At 40.7% G+C, this 26426-nt stretch overlaps 1 protein-coding gene across 9 annotated transcripts in view; it reads left to right on the top strand.

Moving 5' to 3' along the window:
- The window catches only part of PTPRM (protein tyrosine phosphatase receptor type M), a 635772-nt gene that overhangs the window by 255241 nt on the left and 354105 nt on the right, over positions 1-26426 (top strand). For all 9 annotated transcript variants that reach the window (XM_020878055.2, XM_020878053.2, XM_020878052.2 and 6 more), the window contains exon 5: positions 11605-11720. In XM_020878055.2, coding sequence (XP_020733714.2) covers positions 11605-11720 — 116 coding nt within the window. The remainder of the gene's footprint in view (positions 1-11604; positions 11721-26426) is intronic.

Here is a 26426-nt window from a genome sequence, read left to right as displayed (position 1 = left end):
GCACCCGGCAGGTGTCTCTGCTGCCCTGGGTGCAGGTGCAGAGGCCACTGGCCAACAGAATAGCTCCTGAAGTGGACCCCCTCCCATCCACCAGGGTTCTAGTCACTGCCTTCAGTAGGAGAGAAAGACTTAATGCTTCCCCTTCCATCAGAGCCTTCCTGAAATGCGTCTCCCACAGTTCAGTGCATTCTTCCCAAGACCAGCTGCCTGCAGCCACAGAAACGGTGTTTATGTCTCTCCTTTGGAGAATACGGGTGCTGATACCTAATTGGCTCTACAAACTGCTGTTAGGAGATATAGAATCACAAAACAGCCTGTGTCCCAAGGTGATGGATGCTACAGCGGTGTGTTGAACTGTGAGCTTTAAACGGTCTTGATGATGGCCTTTCTGTCGTTATCTTCTCCTGAATTGCTAAGTTTATGGGGAAAACATGCAAATAAAGATTTTAAAGAAGGCAGTCGTTTGGTCTTAAAATGGAAAGCTTTATAGTTTGTATTCTAGGGGGTTTCCTATCAGGATTTCTAAATAATAATCAATTATTTCGAAATGCTGAGGCTCATTAAATTTACATCGTGAAGGAGCATAAATATTTCATATCCAAAATTCTGCTTTCCCCAAAGATGTAAAACTGCTGAACTTTATTTACTTCACTCTAAAGGCTCCTGTTTGGATTCATATAGGTTTATGAGCAGGCATTATGACAGTTTTTTAAAAGTAGCTGTTCTGTTAAGGGTATACAGTTGCTCATAAAATTGATTTTTGCATAGTGACAGTAAGTTGCCAGATCGTTTTGAAATGCAGAGATGACTGTACACTAGCTTCACACCACTTCTGATGAACATAGATAATTTCAGTATTTGGGGTGCACAGTAAAGCTATATTTTGAATTTGGTTCAATAATCCTGGTAGGAGAAACTGAAGGAGCAGTTTTTTCAGCTTCATAATATTGTCTCCTGTTTTTAAGCAGGTCATAACTTAGGTGTATGTGGGTATTATTATTACTATTACCTTGTGATGCTGGCATGTATTTTTATATCTTATAAGCTACGCAGCATTTTAATATCACATATCATTCCATTCACCCTCTCAAAGTTGTATGGGAACATGGGCTATTTTTCCTTTTACTTGGGCCTTCTAATATATCTTTCATTAGTGTTTGCAGTATTCAAGGGACAAACTGAACTTCTCTCATTAAATGTATTCCTATGTGTTCATTTTGATACTACTCTATAGATGCCTGATGTGCTACAGTTCATGAAACTCGACTTGGCAACTGAAAAGCAACAACAAATAAAAGGAATTGCTTTCTTAATTTCATTATTAGATTGTTCATTACAAGTGTATAGAAACACAGCTGATTTTTATACATTGACCTCATATCCCGAGACCCTGTTGAACTTACTTATTATAAGCATGAATTGTTTTTTGTAGAGCCTTAGAATTTTCAAGACCCGTGATCTATAGGTTGAGTTTTATATCCTGTTGTTCAATCTGGGTGCCTTTTATTCACTTTCCTGCCTACTTGCTGTGGCTGGAACCTCCTGTATGGTGCTGAGCATAAGTGGAGAGAACAGACGTCTTTGTTGTGTTCATGTCTTTGGAGGGAAATTTCCAGCCTTTCACCATGAAGTGATGTTAGCTGTGGGCTTGGGTTTTTCTTAGATGCCCATTATCAGGAAGGACATTCTCTTATATTCCTACTTTTTGGGTGTTGCTTAAAAATCAGTCATGAAAGGCTGTTGGATTTTAGCCAGTGCTTTTCCTTTATCTATATAGGAGAGGAGAAAGTTTTCCTTGGTCCTCCTAGGGTCGCTGACAGGGTCTGAAAATTAAACCGGCAAAGACAGATAAATGGGAGAATAGCATATAGATATATTTCCTGTATGTTTTATGTGATGCGGTAGCCTCATAAGGAAATAGAGACATGCACAAACAGACCTGAGTTTGTTTATGCTGGTTTTCACGAAAAGTGGATGTTCATGAAGGAATGTGGTGTGGTAAAGACAATACTGTGAGTGTGGTAAGCTGAGGAAGACCCAGCAAGAGGTGTGTGTTCACTTTCTTTTCCACCTTTGTCCTTAGAGATAAGGAGCTCCTTTCCTCTGGGTACTGGGAGGGCATCTGTCACACGAGGGTTTTATGGCCTGTTTCGAGGGAGGAGGGAAGAAAAGGTCAGAGTGACCTTCTTGCTTCTGCTGTTTTCTCAGACTCCTTCAGCTTAATATATTCGGTGTACCCAGGCGCCATGTTTTCAGTAGCATTTCCTGAACTCCATTAACTATCAGATTATCATATGGTTTTTGTCTTTTATTCTATTGGTGTCTTTTATTATTATATTGATTGATTTGGGGATGTTAAATCAACCTAGCCCTCCTAGGATGAATCTCACTGGGTTATAGTGTACAATCTTTTTTTTAAATTAATTTATTTTTTAATTGAAGGATAATCGCTTTACAGAATTTTGTTGTTTTCTGTCAAACCTCAACATGAATCAGCCATAGGTATACATGTGTCCCCTCCCTTTTGAACCTTCCTCCCATCTCCCTCCCCATCCAACCCCTCTAGGTTGATACAGAGCCCCTGTTTGAGTTTCCTGAGACATACAGCAAATTCCCGTTGGCTGTCTATTTTACATATGGTGATGTAAGTTTCCATGTTACTCTTTCCATACATCTCATGCTCTCCTCCCCTCTCCCCATGTCCATAAGTCTATTTTCTATGTCTGTTTCTCCATTGCTGCCCTGAAAATAAATTCTTCAGTACCATTTTTCTAGATTGTGTATATATGCGTTAGTATACAATATTTATCTTTTTCTTTCTGACTTACTTCACTCTGTATAATAGGCTCTAGGTTCATCCACCTCATCAGAACTGACTCAAATGCATTCCTTTTTATGGCTGAGTGATGTTCCATTGTGTATATGTACCACAACTTCGTTATCCATTCATCTGTCAATGGACATCTAGGTTGCTTCCATGTTCTAGCTTTTGTAAGTAGTGCTGTAGTGAACAGTGGGATGCCTATGTCTTTTTCAGTTTTGGCTTATAGTGTACAATCTTTGTTATTTGTTGTCATATAACACTTAAATACAAAGATATTTGCATATATTAGTCCTTCAATTGTGAGATCTGAAAATTAAACAGAATCATGCCTCATTATTAATCTGCCAATTTTAACAAGTAATAATGAAAAAGATTGCAAAAACCCTCATAAACCTATGTGTCATATATTGGATAAAATGAATGCAAAATCTAAAACATTTCTGTATTACTACTTCTCAGTATGAAGTAAGTCAGCAGTTTCTTTAAACACTTAAGAAATGCTGAGTTCATAATATGGCATTCTTGATTCAAATTTATTCTTATTTTATAAAACAAAATTAATTTTTCAATCATATTTATTTGCATACTCAAACATTGCCTACTTTCAAATTTAGATTTTTATGAAGACATTAAACAATGTGATTAAAATAAGAATAACAGTGACAAATTAAAAAATTAGAATTATTTTCTGAATTATGTTTGTTGAATAAAGGTTGACCCAATAAAGGCTTTGTTTGAGAAGTGCACAGAACTCAGAACTGTTGTTTCATTTTAAAGGTGGGAAGTTAGCTTGGGTTTTTCTCCAATGAACTATCATTTTTCTTCAATATATAGTGACTAATAAAAGTTATCTTTACATAGTGGCTCACTTATTTTTCTGTGAGAAGACTATTGAGTCTGTTTTTCCACTTGACAAATTATTCCATTAAGATCCATTCTCATAGGGCTGCACTGTTGGTTCAGTGGGTAAGACTCCAATTCAGGGAACCTGGGTTCAATTCCTGGTCAGGGAACTAATTCCTCCATGCCGCATCTAAGACTTGGCACAGCCAAATAAAGAAAATTGTCTTACAAAAAGATCTATTCTTACCTTACAAGCAAAACAGAAGTAGCTTTGTCTTGAAACATGTTTGTTAAGAGCTTTCTGCTCACAAGAGTTACTTGGCCTCTGTGACCCTATTACCTTGCTCATGTAGTGGGGGTAATAATAAAAATAATGCTTTTCTCAAGGGTAAATGTAAGGATTAAATGAGTTAATGTACCTAATGAACTTAGAGCAGTGCTTTGCACATTTCTAAGACCTCAGTAAATGTTAGCTGTTATTATTATGCCTGAATTCTGAGTGGCCCACTAGAATAAATTAACTGCAGATTGTAACTCTAAGTAGACATACTGATTGGTTTCTTAGATGGGATAATTTAGCAGTGTCTGTTTTAAAAGTCAAAAAAAGTTTGCAAAATCGATGGTTTTCAGATAGTACTGGGTGTTCTCTTTAGCAGAAGTTTGCTCTTTTGTTTGTGATGATGTTGCTGCACAAATAGAAGTGTTGACTCTGCATTCTGGCAGGCGGGCCTGGTCCCAGCCCATCTCAGCCTTTGCCATTACATTAAAATGTAAATGAAAAGACAAAGGGGTCAGGACACAGTCTGCCCGTTGTCCATTTCAGTTTGCACTTTGATCTTGCAAATTACCATTCTCTGATTTTGTTGTTAGCATTTGGTAGTAGGCTTTGAAGAATCAATGATACGAGACATCTACAGAGAAGTTTGCATCCTGGTCAATGATAACTCCTGGCTTTGGAATCAAAGGCTGATGTGAGATCAATTAATACCTGAAAACCTCTATTCTTTAAAAAAGTTGTTTTCTTAGTAAGAAGCAACAGAATATGGCAGAAATGAAAAAAAAAATAGAAAGAGTTGTACTCAAAAACCTTTTAATATTCATGGAAGATATTTAGTTTTCAGAACTCCTGTAGATTTTAGAGGAAAACTGGCATAGCATTTTGAAAGGGTACCCAGGAGACAAATGGGCCTATAAATTTAGAGAGAAAAAGAGAATTTTTCTTTTTGAGTATGGGCTAGATTGGAATTTTCCACTCTAGCGGTGCTCTACCTGCGTTCCAATTAAGGTGGTTTGGCAAGGTTCAGAGCACGCAGCTCAGCGTGGAACTGAAACTTTTCTGGCTGTAAACCTCTTTTTCTTGGGATCTTTTCCAGTTTCCAGTGATAGATCAGTTATTTTAAATAATAATGAACATTTTTGAGGCTAAGTACCAGGCACACAGAACGTCTTCTCCTGGCAGCATCTTCTTTGATCTTTATCCCAACCCTATGAAATACATACTTAAAAAAAAAAATCCCAGTTTTGCAAATTGAAAAAAAAAATCCACTAAGGCTTGGGTTTAGGAACTTTTGCATCTGTTCAAAGACAGTGAGAACCTGAGCTTGAACATATGTACGCCTAAAGTGAAGTGAAAGTGTTAGTCGCTCAGTCCTGTCTGACTCTTCGTGACCCCAAGGACTGGAGCTGACCAGACTCCTCTGTCCATGCAATTGTCCAGGCGAGAATACTGGAGTGGGTAGTCATGAACCCTCCTCCAGGGGATCAAACCTGGTTCTCCTGTTTTGCATACAGATTCTTTGCTGTCTAAGCCACAAGGGAAACCCATATGCTGAAATTCTGACCTTAAAATAATATTAGCCTTCAATTGCTTCCCAACCGAAAATATTTGTAGGGTTTACAGCACTAGGCAGGGAGAATCCAGGCATCTTAAACCTCTGGAAAGATTATCTATGCCTTTAATGTTTATTGAAAAACCTTACAAATGCCATTAGTAGAAATCTTAACCTTCCTGATCTTGGAAGAAACTGGTCTGGAATAAAGAATTCCACAGTCCCTTTGTCTTATTTACCCTAGTGGATGAGTTACTATCTTCTATTCATGTCAATTAATTCTCTTAATTGAAAATGACAATTTGCTTATAAAAGGGTTCATGCTTAGTAGGTTTTTCTGTCTTCATCTGGTTTCCATATTATTTTAGCCAGATGATTTTTTTTTTCTGAAAGTCTTCTTCTCAACCAAGAAACACTGCTGCCCAAACAAAGACAGCCAGTCTATTCCAAAGAAGTGTGTGTGTTTGACCAGTTGCTCAGTCATGTCTGACTCTTTGTTGACCCCATGGACTGTAACCGCCAGACTTCTCTGACCATAGGATTTTTCAGGCAAGAATACTGGAGTGAGTTGCCATTTCCTCCTCCAAGAGATCTTCCAGGCCCAGGGGTTGAACTTGTGTCTCCTACTTCTACGTTGGCAGGTGGATTCTTTACCACTGAGCCATTGTTCCAGAGGCACCCCCGCCCCCTGCCCAAATACAGTTTGAACAAAGGTATCAGTTCCTTAAATGCTAACCTTATTGTACAGATAATAAGCTCTGGAGTCTTTGAGAAAGCCATATTGAACATCAGATCCTTTCTAAAGGAGAAAGGATAAGCCCCGTTCTGAGCAGTATGTCTTAATAAGGGTGAAGATAAAGAAATAATATCACACAGTCATATCTTTGGCCAGCAAATTAAAAATGTAAGTTATAACCTAAAAGTACTCCTAATATAATTAGAAAACTGTATTGATAAATCAGCTTTTCTATGTCTTTCTCTTTGGTTCAGTAGCCACTGCTAGAAACAGGGCCCTTAGAAAAGCAGCCTTCTGGGGCAGCTTTCCAGTGCATGCACAGACCTATGGCAGACCCAGTGACAGTTCTGATATTCCTGTTATTTATTATTGTTAGGTAAGCTGATGAAGCAGAGCACATATATTTAATCAAATTCTTCAGAAAGAATACAGAAATTAATACTTAGCATTTTTGAGGGCTGGTTAAAAAAAAGCATCATATACCACCATGCTGGTAGAAATGCAGTTTGTTATACACTTGAAGGAAAGCAGTTCAGCAATTTGCGTCTAAAGTCTTTTAAAAAATACTTCTTTTTGTCTTAGTAATTCAATTTCTAAAACTTCACCCTAAGGAAAAAACAAAAAGTCTACATGAGGATTTAATTATGAACTCTTGTGTCTTGGCATTATGTTTAAGAAACTCAGAGGTCCAAAGTAAAGGAATGTTCCAGTTAACTTTTTTATGTTCATGTGATATATGTGTGTGTGTGTGTGTGTGTGTGTGTGTGTGTGCTCTTTGCGACCCCATGGAGCCTGCCAGGCTCCTCTGTCCACAGAATTTCCCAGGCAAGAATACTGGAGTGAGTAGCCATGCTCTCCTCCAGGGAATCTTCCCAACCCAGGGATCGAACTCAGGTCTCTTGCGTTTCCTGCATTGCAGGTGGATTTTTTTTTTTTTAACCACTGTGCCACCTAGGAAGCCCATATATATTTAAAGATTTTATGACCTTGACATTATTGACATTAGGATGGGTAATCCCTTTCTATGGAGGCTGTCTCGTGCATTGTAGAATATTAACACCATCGCTGACCTCTGCACACTGGGTTCTAGCAACATCTGCCCTGCCACCTCCCCTACCCCTGTTGTGAAAAACAAAAATATCCCAGATATCATCAAATGTCCCCTGGGGGTGACACGATCCCTGATTGTGAACTATAACTTTTTCTAATAGTTTTAGGTGAATATTTAACAGGGAAAATGCTCACAGTATCTTGTTAACTTTTTTCAAAAGTGCACAGTAGTCACAAAAAGGTAAATAGATGCCAATAGACTAAGTTAGAGGATGTAATTTCTTTAATGGCCAAGACCTGCTCTAATAATTTTATGCAGAACCAGGAACTCCCACCAGACCTCAGAGCCACCCATAAATAACATAGTTGCCATGTACTGGAGGCTTCTGTTGTTGTTGTTCCAGTAGGATTTTTTGTTTCATCTTCATTTCCCCTCTTCTGATGATCACCCGCATTTGTATCTGTTCTCATGATTTGGTTTTCATCTGCCTCCTTACTTAGTACAAATAAGCAATCTGTAGGAACATTCCTGGAGTCACTGTGAGCCTTGGTGGATCAAAGTGGGTATTTACCAGCCTCTCAGAAGGCCCAAGCTTAGGTCTGCAGACAGGTGTCTCCGCCACAGGTTACCAAATGCTTTCCATTTAAAAATCATAAAGTGTGCAGGCTTCCCCAGTGACTCAGCAGGTAAAAGAATTTGCCTGCAATGCAGGAGGCATAGGAGATGTGGTTTCCATTCCTGGATTGGAAAGATCCCTTGGAGAAGGAAATGGCAACACACACCAGTATTTTTACCTGAAAAACCCCATTAACAGAAGAGCCTGGTGGACTACAGTCCATGGGCTCAAAAAATATCGGACTCAACTGAGTAGAAGCAAGATAGATAGTGCAGAAAAGCATGCCTGTTTCCAAAGCTGCTTCTTAAAGGTAAATTTATGTATGATTGGGAAATGAAGTAGTTAGAAAATTCTAAATTCAGGTTTTTAATTTAAATTAAAAAATGTTATTTAATTTTAATGTTTATTATCGAAAGTGTTTTCTAAAGGTAAAAAATTATTTAAGTCAAAAATCTTAGGAAAAAGAATGGAATTGATTTTAAATACATTGGACACCTTTTTAATACTTTAGTCATATTGGTAGGAGGGATATGTAAATGAAGATGATCTTGGTAAGTCATTTCAGGAGGCGGTTTGAATTCGGATACAAATAAAGTATGCTATTTTTCAGCAGTTCAGAAACAGGCCGTAACATTAGAAAAAGGGAAAACAATATGTGTGGCCCACCCTTGCTCTTCGAAAATAATGATCCTGACATGCCTGATAAAGAATGAACTTAAAATTTCAAGATTGAAATTCATTTTCTGTAAATGATTTTAGTCTGTGGGAAACTTATTCTTGATGCTGCAAACTAAATGTTTTTTAGCTTTCCCTGTGTGCCAATTAAAAAGTGTGGGAGCCTTTAAAAGGCTGCAGATCTCCGGGGGAGAGGTCACTCTGGGAAGAAAGACCTTCCTTGCATTCCTGCCTCCCTAGGGGAGAGGAGGGTGCAGAGCTCTGAAGCCCCACAACACCTGGATGAACCCTTCTGGGTGAGAGAAGCTAGGGGAGCTCAGTCATAGAGCATAAGGAAAGCAAGAGGGGTTTTGAGAATGCTGGCAGCCTTGGTGTGTAGGGAGGGAGAAAAGGAGAAGGATCGCAGGTGGGGTACAGGGCAGGAAGCCAAGGTCTAAGACGAGCATGATCAGCACACGGACATTTCGCAGTGGATTTTTAAGGGAGACTTTTTTCATCAGTAATCAAAGAAAGGCAAATTTAATAATGGTGAGTCTTTTTATGCAAGGTAGTAAGCATATTTTTAGCACTAACCATGGTGTGGGCTGTCTCATACGTTGCAAATAAGAATATATACTATCAGTACCTTTATGTCTTTTTAAATAGAAGTATAGTTGATTTACAATGTCATGCCAGTCTTCCATACAGCAGAATGACTCCCTTATACACTTATGTATGTTCTTTTTTAATGTTCTTTTGCATTATGGTTTATCCCAAAAGAGTAAAATTTTTTTTTTTAATTTTTAGTAGCTTAACTGTGTGGGGATATATCCAGGGTGATACTCAAAATAATTAGCAACCCTTTATTAGCAACCCTTTAGCACAGACTCTGGAGGGACCCTGGGTTTAACCAGGTGGGGTGACACTTCCCAAGTGGTCATGAAAGATGGCTACACACCCAACACTTTGTGTTAGGAAGCCAGTGTGGGAGTGACCTGCAGCCAGAGGAAGAGGCAGGAGGACCGGAGATGGACAGGAGGGGGTAACAGCAGTGAGATATCCTGACAGAGGACAAGTGATGGTGCAAAGGTCTGACAGCAAGCTCAGGGAATCCATGCAAGCTTTATGGAAAGAACAGCACTGGAGAGGGGCCTTGAAAGGAGCTTGAATTCCAACAGTCAGACTTGGAGCCACACCTGGTGGGATGCAGAGCCCGGGAAAAGCATTCACCTAGGTACAAAGCAGTGTTGCCTAGTGGGCAGCGCCTGAGCTTTGGAACTGACCAGACCCAAGTTTCCACTCTGTGTCTGGCTCTCACCGGCTAAGTACCCACAAGTAAAATGATGGAAAAAACCCTTCTTCAGAGAACACGTATGAGTCATCAATGGAAAAGTTTCTGCCGGTGAAATGCTCCAAAAAACATTACCTTTGCCACTTTCTGAAAACAATGGGTCTTTCAGCCTCTTGGGAACGAAAAATTAGAAAAAGAAACGTGATGCAAGGACTTTCTGCACAGATCTTTAAAAACCATAGACTTGTGCTGTTCTTGACTAAGGGGAATTTGATTAAGTTAATGAGAAATAGTTTATAGGCTTCTAAGAGAATATAATAGTATTAGAGACAATGACACACAGTTAATACCGCTGTTTTAGAAATTACTGAGGACATTTTGCATGCCAGGCTTCATGAGCGCATTGTTGCAGTTATTGCTGGTCTTCAAATGAGTAATGGGGGTTTCCTCTGTGTTATTGGTATTAAACTACATTTTTCTTTGTTCTTGGATAGTAATTCATTTTCACTCCTAATTGTGTTTTTTTAAGTCTTTATTGAAGATGTTACAATAGTGCTTCTGTTGTTTTTATGTTCTGGTTTTTTAGCAGAGAGGCTTGTGGGATTTTAGCTCCCCAAACAAGGATTGAACCCCCAACCCCTGCATTGGAAGGCGAAGTCTTATCTACTGAACTGCTAAGAGAAGTCCCCTAATTATGTTTTTCACAAGCTAATATTAGTGCTATATATCATCTCTGGGTGCCCAGGAGCGGTGGACCATTCTTTGAAAGGTGTGATCCAGAGACACGCTGGCACTGGGGACGCAGGCTGGCAAGGCATGAATAATGCCTTCTAGCTGTTGTTCAGATTTCTCCATTTTCTCCCAGAAAACATCACCATCCTGTTTTCTTCTTTTCTACTTCCTAACCTGCCCCTACCCTACCTCTTGCTACTCTTTCACTCTATCCTTGTACTGGTAAGAGTGTTTTCCTAAAAGGAGAAGTTATCATAAAATTTAATTCCCAACCCATCCCTGCAGTTCCTCAGTGGATGTCTTCAGTGTGCTCCCGAAATGGATCTGTGCTTCTCAGATCAAATAGAACGATGCTTTGTTTAAACAGATGTCCCCTATGGACAATGCATGTTCTGAAACTTAATGCTATTTAGCAGTTGGAATCATTCTTTCTCCTTGAATTGGAAATAAGAATCAGCAAAGCCCGCCGTGCTCTAGCGGTTGCAGCGTAATTTCACAGAGTCTGTCTATGGGGAGAGTATTTTGGTCGCTGGGAAATATTACATAAGGAGTGCTGCATACCAATTAGTTGTATTAAAATATATATTACTCACAGCTCCGTACTTGGCTTAAAAAGTTTCCTTGACAACATCATTTAACTTCTTACTGTTCTTTTCATGTTCCTAGTATAAATATCTAATATGTTTTTGTTCAAAACATCAATTAGGCCTCAGTGTAATCTTTATTAATACAGATCTGTTATTACAAGAAGACTGCTGAGCTATGATAATTTGCACAGCAGGGACCATAAAATATCTTCTTTCCGTCTGGTTCTATCCCAGAATGCCTGGCTGTTAGAGAACACAGCAGATCTTTCCAGAACGTCTTTTACAGGCATAATGAAATCTTTAAAGCTCTTAGAAGCAAAGGCATTCTTTTCTTCAAAAGTAAACAAAAGGGAGAGGCCTGAAATTGCAGACAGATTTGAAAAGACACAAACGGGTTGAGACCTCCACTTTTCACATCTTTCCTTCTTTGTCTTCCTGCAGCCAGAACGCCCCACTTCCTGCGGATCCAGAACGTGGAGGTCAATGCCGGCCAGTTTGCCACCTTCCAGTGCAGCGCCATCGGCAGGACCGTGGCTGGAGACAGGCTCTGGCTACAGGTACAGTAAGTCACCTTCCTGGTTCAGAGCAGGTCCAGCGGGCAGAGAGCCTGTCCCTGGGGAGGGCCCCAGAGAGCCGGTCAGTGCCAGGACACCAGCAGGGAGGAAGAGGATGCTCTGAGCAGTCTCCCCAGTTCTCCTCTTGCTTCCACAGTGAGTAGCCAGGTAACAAAGAGTTCGAGACAAGTTCAGTGTTATCATTCTTCATAAACCTTGCTGTGAATTTGTGGTTTTGCCCTTGCTTCTGCTTAGCCATCTTGTTTGGAAGATCTGATTACTGAGTTACTTTTAAAGAGCAAGATGTTGGAGTCCAAAATATAATACCCTCTCCCTGTTCATCCTCTTGATAAAAATCCAAAGAATCACATGGGCATGTCACACACAAACTTACAGGCATTTTTGTTAATTTTCAGCTCCCTAGCCATAGGCTTAAACCTAGAAATTAGTAACACATCTTTTACTTTTGAACATTTTTGTTTGTTTTTGTTCTGTTTTGTTTAGTCGCTAAGTCTTGTCTGACTTTTTGTGACCCCACGGACTGTAGCCCACCAGGCTCCTCTGTCCGTGGGATTTCCCAGCAAGAATACTGGAGTGGAGTGGGTTGCCATTTCCTTCTCCAGGGGATCTTCCCAACCCAGCGATTGAACCTGGGTCTTCTGCATTGGCAGGCAAATTCTTTACCACTGAGTCACCTGGGAAGCCCTTTGAGCATTTAAGTAGACATTTTGTTGTTGTTGATGATGATGTTTCGCAGAAACCAACAAAAATTCTGTAAAGCAGTTATCCTTCAATTTAAAATTAAAGAAAGCTTTTTAAAAGAAAAAAATAAGTAGACTTTTTTAGTGTCATAATCACTTGTGTGTCTTGTTTTATTGTCTTGTAAACTCTACCATCTGTATTTTGTACAGCCAGTAGTTTCATGGACAGATCAAGGGTCTCAGGAATTCTGACCAAATGGGATTAAGTGACCTGTCCCCTCTAAACAGTTTGCCATCCACTTATTTAGACTCTAGGTTTGGTTTCCCCCGTAGAATTCTCCAATTTCATTCTTGTTGCTTCTTGCTGTGCTTCGGTCCATAGGCTGCTCGTTCCCCATCTTGACTCGTGTCGATTTCACCTCTCTTTCCTTAGGGATCCTATAGTGGGTTTTGGTTTGGTTTGCTTGTTTATTATAGTTTGCTATGGACCTGCTTTATATTCTGACCCTTCTGTGCATCTGTTCCGCTCCACTTGAGCTTCTGTTCCAAGAAGCCTGCAGACTTCTTGGTACACATCACTCTCTGCCTATCCTGTGTCTCTTTCTGCATCATAGCAACAATTGTCATGTGTCACATTTGCCTGATGCCCTATAAAATGTAAAGGTTTCCCAGGTGATGACAGTGGTAAAGAAACACCTGCCAATGCAGGAGATGCAGGTTTGATCCCTGGGTTAGGAAGATCCCTTGGAGAAGGAAATGACAGTCCACTCCAGTATTCTTGCCTGGAGAATTCCATGAATAGAGAAGCCTGGTGGGCTGAAGTCCATGGGGTCACAAAGAGTCAGACATGGCTGAGCATGCACACATGGTATAATTTTTAAATCCTGTATTCTTTGAATCATCACAACTGAAGTCAACAGTCATTTTTTTTTCCTCCTCTGTTTCTGGGGGAAATGAAAAACAGCCAACTGTGCTATCCCAGGATTTGTCAGCAGGACATTGACAAATGGGAACACGTTCTGTAAGAGACACCTTAAATGCTTTGGGGGTCCTCTAACATCTGTGGCTGCATGTTGCCCTGCAGCTTTCAAGAAGGGTTGTGTCAAGAAGGGGTTGATGACAAAGACAGAATTAGGATGACTTTGAAATTCTTAGTGACAATGAGATTGTCCTGGACTCAGCCTGTTATTTAGCTTGTGAGTCTTTGTGTTGTTCGAATAGTTTTAGTGTTCAATAATTTATTTCCTCTGTTTGGATAGGCATTTTGTGGGGAGATGTTTATTTTATTAATAGTGGATGAAATAAGTGTCTTTTGCTTGCAAGGATGGCTTCTATTAACCTGAATTTGTATGAGATAGTTCCAGCAGCATAAGGGTGTGTGGCAGGGGGTGGTGTCACAGAGTGCTCCTACTCTCTTGCCTGGGCCCTGAGTCTTTGCTTCAGGCCATTCTTTACAAGTTGTGGGGAGAAGCAGACCTGGAAAACTAGATGAAATCCCTCTGGTCTTGGAGGTATGAATATGGGCTTTTCTTCCTTCTTCCTCTAATGTTATAACACTTTTCTGCTCTCAATTCACTTGACTCCTCAAAGTAATTCTAAGATTTGGGCAGAAAATTGAATGAAAGATTGTTTTAAGTTTTTCTGTCACTTGAATCTTCCTAGTAGTAAGTCAAGATTTAGAAATGAATAGGACATCCTTCATTTGGGGAACATCCTTTATTTGAGAGTTCTTTGGACAGCACGGAGATCAAACCAGTCAATCCTAAAGGAAATCAACTCTGATTATTTATTGGAAGGACTGATGCTGAAGGTGAAGCTCCAATACTTTGGCCATCTGATGTGAAGAACTGACTCACTGAAAAAGACTGTGATGCTGGGAAAGATTGAGGGCAGGAGGAGAAGAGGACAGCAAAGGATGAGATGATTGGATGGTGTCACCATGAGTTTGAACAGACTCTGGGAGATAGTGAAGAGCAGGGGAGACAGGCATGCTGCAGTCCATGGAGTCACAAAAAGTTGGACACGACTTGGCAACTGAACAAAAACAACATCATTGTGAAGTGTGATCATTTATACTTACATTACACAGTAATTTGCATTACATCTTTTGAATTCTACCATAATGCATTGTTCAGTGTTTCATGGTGCATCCCTTGGCTCTGTACGTTTTTATATATGAGTTTGAGGTGCAGGATTGTTAAGAGTTACAAAGGTAGATTGCATACCTGGAAATAGTCCTGTTTCTTCACTTCTGCTCCAGATTAAGTCCACTCTGCTGTGCTGCTTCTCATATCCAGAGCTGGGTGAATAGGCAGTGTGCACTTACCACTCTGTTAGAAGGATTTGGATGTAACTGACATCACATGATTTACATCCAGGAGGCATCTTGAAAAAAAAAAAAGTCCATCTATACAACGTGTACATCTTGATCCACATCTATGAAAAATGGCCAGTGGTTTGATTGCTTAAAAATATAGATTAAATATAATCAATAGCAGAGTCTTTCTCAAAAACATAACACTCATAAATCTGAGGATGACACTAATGAAGAAGTGTTTATGGTTAACAGATGTACCCCATCTGCTTCCGTCTTCTCCATCTCATCCGTGGGCCAGGCAGGTTATTGCCAGCATGGAGCTGGTCTTTCTAGAATACAGAATGACAAAATGAAACACAGCTCATGAGCCTCCATTATTATAGCTGCAATGTACTTAAAACACCTTCCAGACAGTGTGCAGGAGGAAGACAGCATCTATCAAAGTATTTTTATGTGGTTAAAAAAAAAAAACTGATGTGCATGGAATCTGCTGAGTATCCTTGCTGTGTACTATCAGATATGGTGATCTTTGCATGAACCTGGGCTATAACCGTGGGAGACACTCAAATGAAACAGATTTGGAAAGCCATTCAAGTAACCAAAACAGGAGCATGCATTTCTTGTTGTTATCAACTTTCTGGTCACTTGTGGAGCCCACATTTTGAAATATCCTGGAGTATGTTTATATTTAAGATACTGAGAAAATAGAATTTTAGATGTTCTTTTTTATACTTAAATATTATTTGCTGCTGGTGTCAGTTTTGGGGTTATGTATGTTCATACAGTCATTGACCCTTTGAGCCACATGTAATTATATTAGAATTACTGTTGTTCTTTCTGAAATATTTAAAATTTTATTTGTCTCTATAGGCTTATCTTGGGAATTAGTATTTATAATACCTCTTTCAGCTTTTCAGTAAATCACCAAAGCACTGTAACAAAAATACTGTAGACTGGGAGGCTTAACCAACAGACATTTATCTCTCACAGTTCTGGGGGCTGGCAGTCTTAAGAGCCAGGACCAGCGTGCATGTTCTTGGAGAGGACCAGCTCCTGGGTCTGCAGACCAACAACTTCTTGCTGCATAGTTACGTGCCTCCTCTGGGCTCTTCCTCCCTTTGTAAGGGGCCTCATCCCATCCTTTGGTCTCCACACGCACAACCTCATCTCAGCCTCATCTCAACATTGAGTGTTAGTTGCTCAGTCGTGTCTGACTCTTTGTGACTCTATGGACCGTAGCCTACCAGACTCCTCTGCCCGTGGATTCTCCAGGCAAGACTGCTGGAGTGGGGTGCCATTCCCTTCTCCAGAAGAATCTTCCCCACCCAGGGATCACACCCAGGTCTCCCACATTGCAGACAGATTCTTAACCATCTGAGTCACCAAGGAAGTACATCTCAACATAGTTAGCTTCCAAAAGCCCCATCCCCATCACGGTCACAGTGGGGAGTAGGCCTCATCATATGAATGTGGAGGAGGATGCAAACATTTCGATCTGCACAACCCAGCTACCACATCAGACTCAGGTATGGGTGGGAAATGAAGGTGATCCAGCTTCCAGACAAATGCCAGAAGACAAGGAGGTTGTGGAAAGGCCTTTTCTTTTTTTCTTTTAATTTTTAAAAAAGTAATCGATTCATTTTTGGCTGTGCTGGGTCTTTGTTTCTGCTCAGGCTTTAGAGCATGGAGGCTACTCTTTAGTTGCTATGCACAGGGTTCTCATTGCAGTGGCTTATCTTGTGGAAAATGGGCTCTAGAGCAGACTTAGTAGTTCTGGTGTACAGCCTTAGTTGTGTGGTATGTGGGATCTTCCTGGACCAGGGATCGAACCTGTGTTTCCTTCACTGGCAGGCAGATATTTTACCACTGAGTCACCAGGAAATCCTTGAGATGCCTTTTCAAAGGTAGGTGGATGGAAGCTTTGATCAAGCCCAGGACTGTGTATTGGGTGAACGGTAGTTGGTGAAGGAAACCTGAAAAATCATCCTTTTCTCTCCATCCATTTTAAATGGCTCACTTTTTAGCATTACAATATTATGTAAAGCCTAAGTTTGGAACAGTGTTCAAATTGAATTCTGCATTTTATTAATGAAAAAACAAGCTCAGAAGAGATAGGGAACTTTAACACACTAATCTGTCCAATTATTATATGTATTGTAGATAGTTCTGTTTTGTTAGTGAAAGTCAATTATATGTATAAATGTATTTGTTTATTTATACATGAGTAAATTCTGTCACTTGGACATTTTTCTCCACTGATTGACTGACCTTGTATTTCAGATGTTAGCCTGTTAACCAAATATTCTCAGGTTTACTATGAAAATATCAGCATTAACTTTGGAATCATCATCTTGTTGTTGTTCAGTTGCTCAGTCATGCTCGATTCTTTGTGACCCCATGGACTGCAGTGGACCACAACTCCAGCCTATGTTCAGCAATTTTTTTTTTCTCTTAACTGATCCCTATGAGAATTCTTTCATGTGCCCATTTATAGAATAAAGATGTAACTGGGTCTCAGAAAGTTTCAGAGATTTTTGCATTGACTTGTTGCTAGTAACAAGAACTGGGATTTGAGCCAGGCCATCTAAGTCCAAAAATCTATGTTCTTAACTGTACTGCCTCTTGCAGAGAAAAATGATCCAGATCTTTCTTCATGGATTCATAATCATCAGTTGGCAATTTAAGTGATACATAGCTTTTATCAACATTTAAGATGAAAATATGGGCTTTGCAGGTGGTAATAGTGGTAAAGAATCTGCCTGCCACTGCAGGGAGACATAAAGAGATGTTGGTTTGATCCTTGGGTCAGGAAGATTCCCCAGAGGAGGGCATGGCAACCCACTCCAGTATTCTTGCCTGAGAAATCCCATGGACAGAGGAGCCTGGTGGGCAATAGTCTATGGGGTCGCAAAGAGTAGGCACAACTGAAGCAACTTAGCACACACACAAGATGAAAACTGTATTCATGTGTGTGGAATGTTGCCTTGGCTTTTATGTTTTGGAATGTGTGTATTTGGTCAACATTTCTTGATGGCTTTTAGTTTCCTTTATAGACTGTGAGGGAAAAAAATCACAGCTGTATATCAGAATGATTTTGTTATTATGTATAAAAACCGTAAAATGATTTGAAAGGGAGTCAAATTATGGTTCCCTTGTCAAGCCTAACTTGGGTGTTTTAGACCCTGTATATTAAAGCATAAATTTAATACCACTTACTGTCATAGAAAATACCAGGAAGGCACAAAAGGGACTGTCTTCAGTTGCTATAGGAACCATTGGCTCCTTAAAGTTTTTTTTTTCCTGTAAAGTTTTGAGTGGTTGAAATCACATCCATTATTGTTTTAGTCAGTTCAGTATCCATCTACATGATATAATATTGAATATTCAGCCTGAAACCACCGACAACCTTGAAAGTTTACATTATATCTTTTAACTGATATGATTTTGGATTACCTCCATTTAAAGGTAAAGGTTTCTTTCACCTGGGTGAAACAGTGGGATATGTCTACGGAGATTCTGGGAGAAATTGATTAAAAATTGTACTTTGTGATATCACCTGCCTCAGTCAAAGAAAGTGTAAGTGGCTGGTACTTTGAGGGGGATGGGCCAGGAGTCGCTGGAGCCTTGTCCAAGGGCCTCGTCCTCTGATGGGATCTGACGACCACTGGGCCAGGATGTGAGGATGCACTGTGAAAACCGCAGGTCAGGATGGTTCATGTAGGAGGACGGAAGAGAGAGGCGTCAACTGCTAATCTTGAGAAATGCTGACTTTGAGCCCAGGAACCACATGTCCTGTTAAAGCATTTATTCTGTCTTTCTTTTCTTGTATTCATCAAAGGACTCATATGTGTCTCTTGCTTCCAAGGATCCACAGCTGTGTCATGAGAAGGGGAGATGCAGAAAGCCCTTCCGAAATTCCCGAGATCTTAAACATCTTGCCACTCTGTCTGTCTGCTTTCGGTGATCTGGGCCCTAGAGTGGGGACCCGGGAGAATTTGGACACTGTTAGCATCTCTGTTTTTTCCCTCTCTTCTTACTCTTCTTTTTGGAAGGGGAGGAAAAAATGGAGGATATTTTAGCTAGGACTTAAACATGCCTGCTTTAGGTAATTTTGAAAGCCCTCGAAGATTTTCAGACTAGTTATCTGGAATTGGTGGTGGTGTTATTCAGTCACTCCATTGTGTCTAACTCATTGAGACCCCATGGACTACAGCACACCAGGCTTCCCTGTACTTCACTATCTCCCAGAGTTTGCTCAAACTCATGTCCATTGAGCCGATAATGCCATTCCACCATCTCTTCCTCTGTGGCCCCCTTCTCCTCCTGCCCTTAATCTTTCCCAGCATCAGAGTCTTTTCCAACGAGTTGGCTCTTTGCATCGGATGGCCAATATCAGTCCTTCCAATGAATATTTGGAATTTCTTTTAGGATTGACTGGTTTGATTTTCTTGTACCTAAAAAAGAGAGTGGGGGGAAAATTTGACAATTTTGGATGGCTTTTAGTTTCAAAATTGTCTTTAGGACCAGAGAAAAGGAATAGAGAAAAAATCATGGTGCTTTTAGTCCTAGAGGGACCCAGTTTGGGACAAGGTCAGAGACTTCTGTGACTGACACACAGTGGCAGTCAGGTAGCTCCTATAGGGGATGAACTTTGAAATCATAAATCATATCATTATTCTTTCTCTTCTGCATTTCTCCTATGTGTAAAATGCCACCCTTCATTCCCTTCATTCAAAGCAAAGGGAATTGGCTATTTTCCAGGTGCAAGAAAATTATGTGTGTCTCTGTTATAAGAAGTGATGTCCACTAAAGACAAGGGACAAGTGACAGATTAATGGAGTTTCTGTTTATTCTTGAGATGGAAGCCAGTGATTGCTTTCATTTAGGAAGTATGTGTCCTACACTTTGCATGTGCTGGGTGTATGATGATTAGTTATGTGAATGCTGCTACAAGGAGGACTGCTACCCCGGGTATGTGGCTTCCCCTTTGGCAAATTGCATTTTCTTTACTTCTGTGGTGGGATCTTTGTAGCAGACTGACTTGCTGCTTTTGCTGGACGCCAATGACAGCTGGACAAAATGTTTCTTTGATTCCTATAGCTTTGCAGTATTTGTAAGCTAGCAACATAACCATCTATTTTTCCTGGGGCAATTGTGATGGTTTAAATAGTTGTTTAAAAATGCAAAAAAGAAGAGATTTTCTTCTGATCGCTTCTTAGAACTATTTTCTTTTTTTTTTTAATTTTACTTTATTTTTTAAAAAATACTGAGTATAGTTGCCTGTGCTACACAGTAAGTCCTTGTTGGTTATTTAGTTTATGTATTTGTTGTTCAGTCGCTAAGTTGTGTCTGACTCTTTGAAACCCCATGGACTGTAGCACGCCAGGTTTCCCTGTCCTTCACTATCTCCCGGAGTTTGCTCAAACTCATGTCCATTGAGTAAGTGATGCCATCCAACCATCTCATCCTCTGTCACCCCTTTCTCCTCCGGCCCTCAATCTTTCCCAACCTCAGGGTCTTTTCCAATGAGTCGACTGTTTGCATCAGGTGGCCAAAGTATTGACGTGTATATGTTAATCTCAAGCTCCTATTTTTATTTTCATTATAGAAATCATAAATAAACACAGAGGTAGAGAGAATGATGTAACAAACTCGATGTACCCAACATCAACTTCAAAACCAACAGCATGTGAGACCACTTTCTTCCCCTGTGTGCCCAACTGCTTCCCCTCTGATGATCCCAGTCATCATGTTATGTAAATTGTAAACGTTTCTCCAAAACAGGAGTTGGCAAACTTTCTCTGTGAAGGGCTAGGTAGTAAAGTTTGCAGCCCAGAGGGTCTTCTCTGCCATCATAGCATGAAAGCATCCTTGACCAGCACAGAAATGGATGAATGTGGCTAGTTTCAGGACAGGTTTATACATGGACATGTGAAAAGTCTGTCACGTCATTTTCATTGTCACAAAATACTATTCTTTTGATTTTTTTTCAGCCATTTTAAAAAATGTAAACACCTTCTGAGCTTGCAAGCCTTACAAACAAGTTGCAGGATGGACTTAGCCTCAAACTGCTGCTCTAAAAGATAAGAGCTCTTAAAAAATAGAATAATCACCATGTATGCCCTGTGAAAACAATTAGTGTTCGTATTTCTTGGCTGTCTAGTAACTATTTATTTTAGCAGTTTTATTTGATTTGTGATTGTGGTAAAGTTCACACTTTGAAGTTGGGTGATGAGCGTTTTCTTTTATATACATGTGGTAGGTTCTCATTAGTTATCTCTTTTATACATAGTAGGATAAACATATACATATATCGGTCCCAATCTCACAATCCATCCGACTCCCATGATGAGTGTCTTAAGTCCTTTTTATCTTCAGTATTTCTGTTCATTTCCCTCTGTTTGTGGTGGTGGTGGTTGGTGGTGTTGAGGCTGGGTTTGTCCTGCGCAGCCTCTCATGTTTTGAGTTTTGCCTGTCGACTTCAAGTAACAACATTTAGTGTGTTATTCTGACTGTTGTGTGTCTTGCCAGTTGTATCTCCTTTGTGACACTCATTCCTAGGGTCATTGATCCATTCAGGGTTGCAAAACAGTCTCGTTCTCAGTCCTTCTTTGTTTAGTCACTAGAATACTTCTAAAAAGAAAAGCTCTTCTGATATTAACTATTTGGGTGTCCTGGCATATAAATCATACATGGAAAAGGTGGTATAAATACTTGATATTTTTGTCTTTTTTAGCAAATTGTTAAAATAGTGAGGTAGTTCACTAACATCACCTGAAAGTTACCAAAGAAGTTACTGCTGTTATTGTCATTGACGTCATCATCTGTCATCATGAACTTGTGGATTTAAACACTTTTGATGAGTTTCGATCCATTGCACTTATTATCCTTATCGCTGCTCAGATCTTCCATCCCTAAACAGTGAGGCTTACTCAGAATGGGAGTCCCCTGAGCTGGGCCATCTCATGGCTTTCTTGCTTTTGGGTGTGACTGTGTGTTCCAGGCTTGTGTTTTCCATGTTGATAATCTAGAATTAGCCATTTTTCCAGGGAGCCCTGGTTCTTTTTCAGGGGAACTGGTAATTAGAAATTACAATCTGAAAAAAAAAGAGAAGAAGAAATTGCAATCTGAGGACAGAGGTGCTTATTACTACTCATTATTGTTTGTGGATCTTCCCATTGGATGGAGCTGATATATATATATATATATATATATATATATATATATATATACACACACACACACACACGTGCGCGCACGTGCACACACACACACACACACACACAGACATATACATTTAAGATTAAAACATGTCTGTCTTGAGATCAAGACAGAGTGACAATTCAAATTCAGATTCAGAACTATGGGGCTTTTAATCCTTATCTTGTGCCTTCTTTATCTTTTCAACTTTTTTTTTTTCAGGAAGACTTGTATGTTTTAGGGCTCCCCTGGTGACTCAGATGGTAAAGAATCTGCTTGCAATGCAGGAAACCTGGGTTTGATCCCTGGTGAAGAAGTTCCCCTGGAGAAGGGAATGGGAACCCAATCTAGTTTTCTTGCCTGGAGAATTCTGTGGACAGAGGAGCCTGGAAGGGGACTAGAGTCTTTGTATGTTTTAAGGCATATTGATTAGGGAAAAACTAATGTCCTTTGTCAGCCTTGTTTATGACTAACTAACCTTGCCTTTTAGATCATGGATAACTAGGTAGGTTCTGCCATCTTCCTCATGGTCAAGTGCTGTTAATTACAGTTTAGAAGTAACAAAGTCATGTTTTAGCCTTGCAAACCCAAACCTTTAACCCAACAGGAACTGTCGGGCACTGTCAGATTGCTTAGTTCGGTGTGGCTAGATTAGCCTCATTGACAGATTTTAAGACAAAAGAACTTCTAACTTCATTGGTATTTTTTTTTTTGGTATATCTATTTACTACATTATTATATATTATTAAACAATATTATTCACATATTGCAAATATATATTGAACTGTGTCTAAATATCAGAATGAAGTTCTAAATTTTCATAATCAAACTTTTTTACTTGAATATGCGTGGAAGACTATTATATGTTTGAATAATATGCTATTTTTGCTGTCTGTGGGCTTCCCTCATAGCTCAGTTGGTAAAGAATCTGCCTGTAATGCAGGAGACTCTGGTTTGATTCCTGGGTTGGGAAGATCTTCTGGAAAAGGGAATAGGCTGCCCACTCCAGTATTCTTGGGCTTCCCTTGTGGCTCAGCTGGTAAAGAATCTACCTGCAGTGCAGGAGACCTGGGTTTAATCCCTGGATTGGGAAGACCTCCTGGAGAAGGGAAAAGCTACCCACTCCAGTACTCTGGCCTGGAGAATTCCCTAGACTGTACAGTCCATGGGGTCACAGAGTCAGACATGACTGAGTGACTTTCACTTTGGCTATCTGTATCCCCGTTAACCAGTTAAAGAACATTTGTCAATATGTATTCATAGTATATGATAATAGGAGTAAGACCTCGAGTTGTAGCATTCCACGTTGATAAATATTTGTGCTGGCTTCGTTATGGTCTAGAAATCAAAGGTCAGCGCTTTTGATTATTATTATTTATTAAAATGTAAAAATATGTGAGGTCCAGAAAGTAGATTTGTTGAGATAGTCAATTAAGATTTAGATTACAGGAAATGTCTTAAACAGAATTATTTCTGGCCCTGCAGATACTATTAGTGACCCCAGTGGTAAGGATTTCAATCAGTATCTTACAGATGGACGTATTTGATAGGGGAATATGTGGATTATTTTCCCTATTAAAGAAATGAACGTGTGGTTTAATCTCCACCTGTATGACTGAGGAGCCGCCTCTGGCTCCCCTATATATGCTTAGCTCCTGCACTCAGACCAGTTCCTAAATAGGATTAATTTGCTCTAAAGGTGGCTAACTGCCCAGACCTCAATTTCTTTCAATCATTGCTCTGGTTATTGCAAAACTCTTTCTGAAAGACTTAATATGCATCTTTTTTTGCTGGCAAATTACTGCTCATTTAGAAGTCCTAGAGTTAGCCCTCTGCAGAAAGAAGGTTGGAAGTCTAATTTAAATAACTATCAGGACTTTTTCTCTGGCTTGCTCAAATTGAAATGCATGCGTGTTTGAAGATACTCTTGCTTTTATTAAAAAGCTGTGTTTAACCCACTACGATCATTTCCTCGCAGACATGGCCATTATGCTTGTCTCATTACATTGACAAAAGATGGGTCAGAGGTTGCTTTAACACCTGGACACCTGGTGCCCTGCTCTGTCTGGAGTTGGGGGTTTTGTCAGAAGGACGCTGAGGAACTCATATTCTAAAGAACATCACGGCCCCATCCTTGTTGGTGCTTCCTTGTCCTGCTGTGATGCTATTAAGAACCAGCTCTCCAGTCCCTGGCAGGGTCACCTCTTTCTAACTCTGTGAAAACTGAGAGAAAACTGCCTGACAAAGGTTCTATCTCTTCCCAGTGGACATTTTCATCATTTTGTTTTGCTGGAGTAATGAAGTCTCCCCGTGGTTTCTTAGATGCTCAGGGTACCCGAGGTTCTGAGCACATTGTCCTGTCTGGCCCTCCCTGTCAGGGAGAGGCAGAGAGGAAGGGCCCTCATGGCCTTTTCTCACTGCCCTGCATCAGAGAAAATAGGCCAGCCCTGGTTCCCTGTCTTTCCTGTTGAATTCTGACCTGAGGAAGGGTATCTGGGGACCAAAAGCATCTTAAAAAATCAATTTGTTCAGTTGCCCATTCAATGCCTAAACCCCTTTCAGTATTACCACTAAAACCCCCTGGGATGCACCAGGCATGTTTTTTGTGCGACAGATGCAGCAGCAAACAACCTGGAGAAAGATCCCTGCCTTTGTGGGACCTGCAGTCGAGTAGCAGGGAGGTAGGCAGTCTTTGCTTTTGTCCCAGTGTATCCATTCATGTGCCAGTTATTGGTCACCTGTACATTTGACAGATGTATCTGTGACGCCATCAAAAGCATTGACAGGCATGTTGGAGGAGTCAAGAAAATAACCTTGAGCCAAGGCTTCAGAAACACCCTCCCACATCCACGCTGACAGGCAGCCACAGTCTCTGCTTGTGCACACGTTTCTAGCTGACCCCACTCTCCCGGCATTTATCTCATGTTCCTTCCTCTGATCCGTGGAGGTGTCACAGGTTCTGCTGTCTGGTGCTTGCCGAGGGCTGTGAACCCTGTCCTCCTCCTTTCCTAAGGACCCGGGACATGGGATCTGACACTATCAGAGTGACGGGTGCACTGTCTCCTTGCCACAGCCCCAGTGCTCTGAGGACTCTCTCTCCTTCCTCTTCATGAACCCAACCATCGGTTGCTTCTCTTTGTTGTCATTGAAGTACAGTTAGTTTACAGTGTTGTGTTGGATTCAGGTGTTCAGCAAAGTGATCCTGATATACATGCATATATATGTATGTATCTATGTATCTCCATTCTTCTTTAGATTCTTTTCCCTTATGTTGGATTGGGTGTGTGTGCTCAGCTGCATCTGACTCTTTGCCACCCTGTGGACTGTAGCCCACCAGGCTCCTCTGTCCATAGGGATTCTCCAGGCAAGAATACTGGAGTGGGTTGCCATTTCCTCCTCCAGGGGATCTTCCCAACCCAGGGATCAAACCCACATCTCCTGTGTCTCCTGCACTGCATGCAGATTCTTTACCACTGAGTGACCTGGGAATTAGATTTTTTAGATTTCTTTCCCTTATAAGGTTATTACAAAATGTTGCCTGACACAGGAAACCAGGAAAAAGAGCCTCACCAGAAAAGGGACTGAAGTTCTGCTATCTAGAAGGCATGACTTGAGGCCAGGATGGGGGACATGCAGCACTTTCTTGGGCAGCGAAGGAAGACAAATGGAGGCAGTGAGTGCGCAGAGCTTTGTAAAAGTCAACAGCCAAGACAGCTGAACTGTGGGAGATGGTAGTTGATTCCACTCTGCTGGAACACAAATGCTCCTGGAATGGCAGGTAATGAGGCTGGAATGGCAGAGCCCACACTCAGGAATGGGGTTTCACTGGTGGCTCAGATGGTAAAGAGTCTGCCTGCAGGGCAAGAGACCCGGGTTCGATCCCTGGGTCAGGAAGATCCCCTGGAGAAGGGAATGGCAACCCACTCCAATATTCTTGCTTGGAGAATTCCATGGACAGAGGAGCCTGGCTGGCTACAGTCCATGGGGTCACAAAGAGTTGGACACCGATGAGTGACTAACACTTTCACTTTACCTTAATCACCTCTTTAAAGGCCCTGCTTCCAAAAGCTAAGGTGCTGGAGGTTAGGGTTTCAACATATGAATGTGTGTGGGGGGCGGGGTGGGGTGCAATTCAGCCGCGACAGGGTGAAAAAAAAAAAATGCGAGGGAAGCTATAAACAGAATTCTCCAAGTAAGAATACTGGAGAGGGTTGCCATTTCCTTCTCTCGGGAATCTTCCTGAGGCAGGGATGAAACCCTAGTCTCATGTCTCCACATCTCTTGAATTGGCAGGAGGATTCTTTATCATTGCACGACCTGTGAAGCCCTGTGATTAAATACATGGGATTAAAAAAAAAAAAAAGACCCATTCCTGAGGGTTCCTATGACTCATTGGAGTTGGGTAGAGCTGTCAGTTTCAAGCTGTTTAAAGGATGAATTAGTGGCATGAAGACCACAGGTATGAAGTAACGCTCCTGCCGACATGTGTAT

This window comes from Odocoileus virginianus, chromosome 22 (genome assembly GCF_023699985.2).
Source record: "Odocoileus virginianus isolate 20LAN1187 ecotype Illinois chromosome 22, Ovbor_1.2, whole genome shotgun sequence".
NCBI lineage: Eukaryota > Metazoa > Chordata > Mammalia > Artiodactyla > Cervidae > Odocoileus > Odocoileus virginianus.
This window is presented reverse-complemented; position numbering and strand designations above follow the sequence as displayed.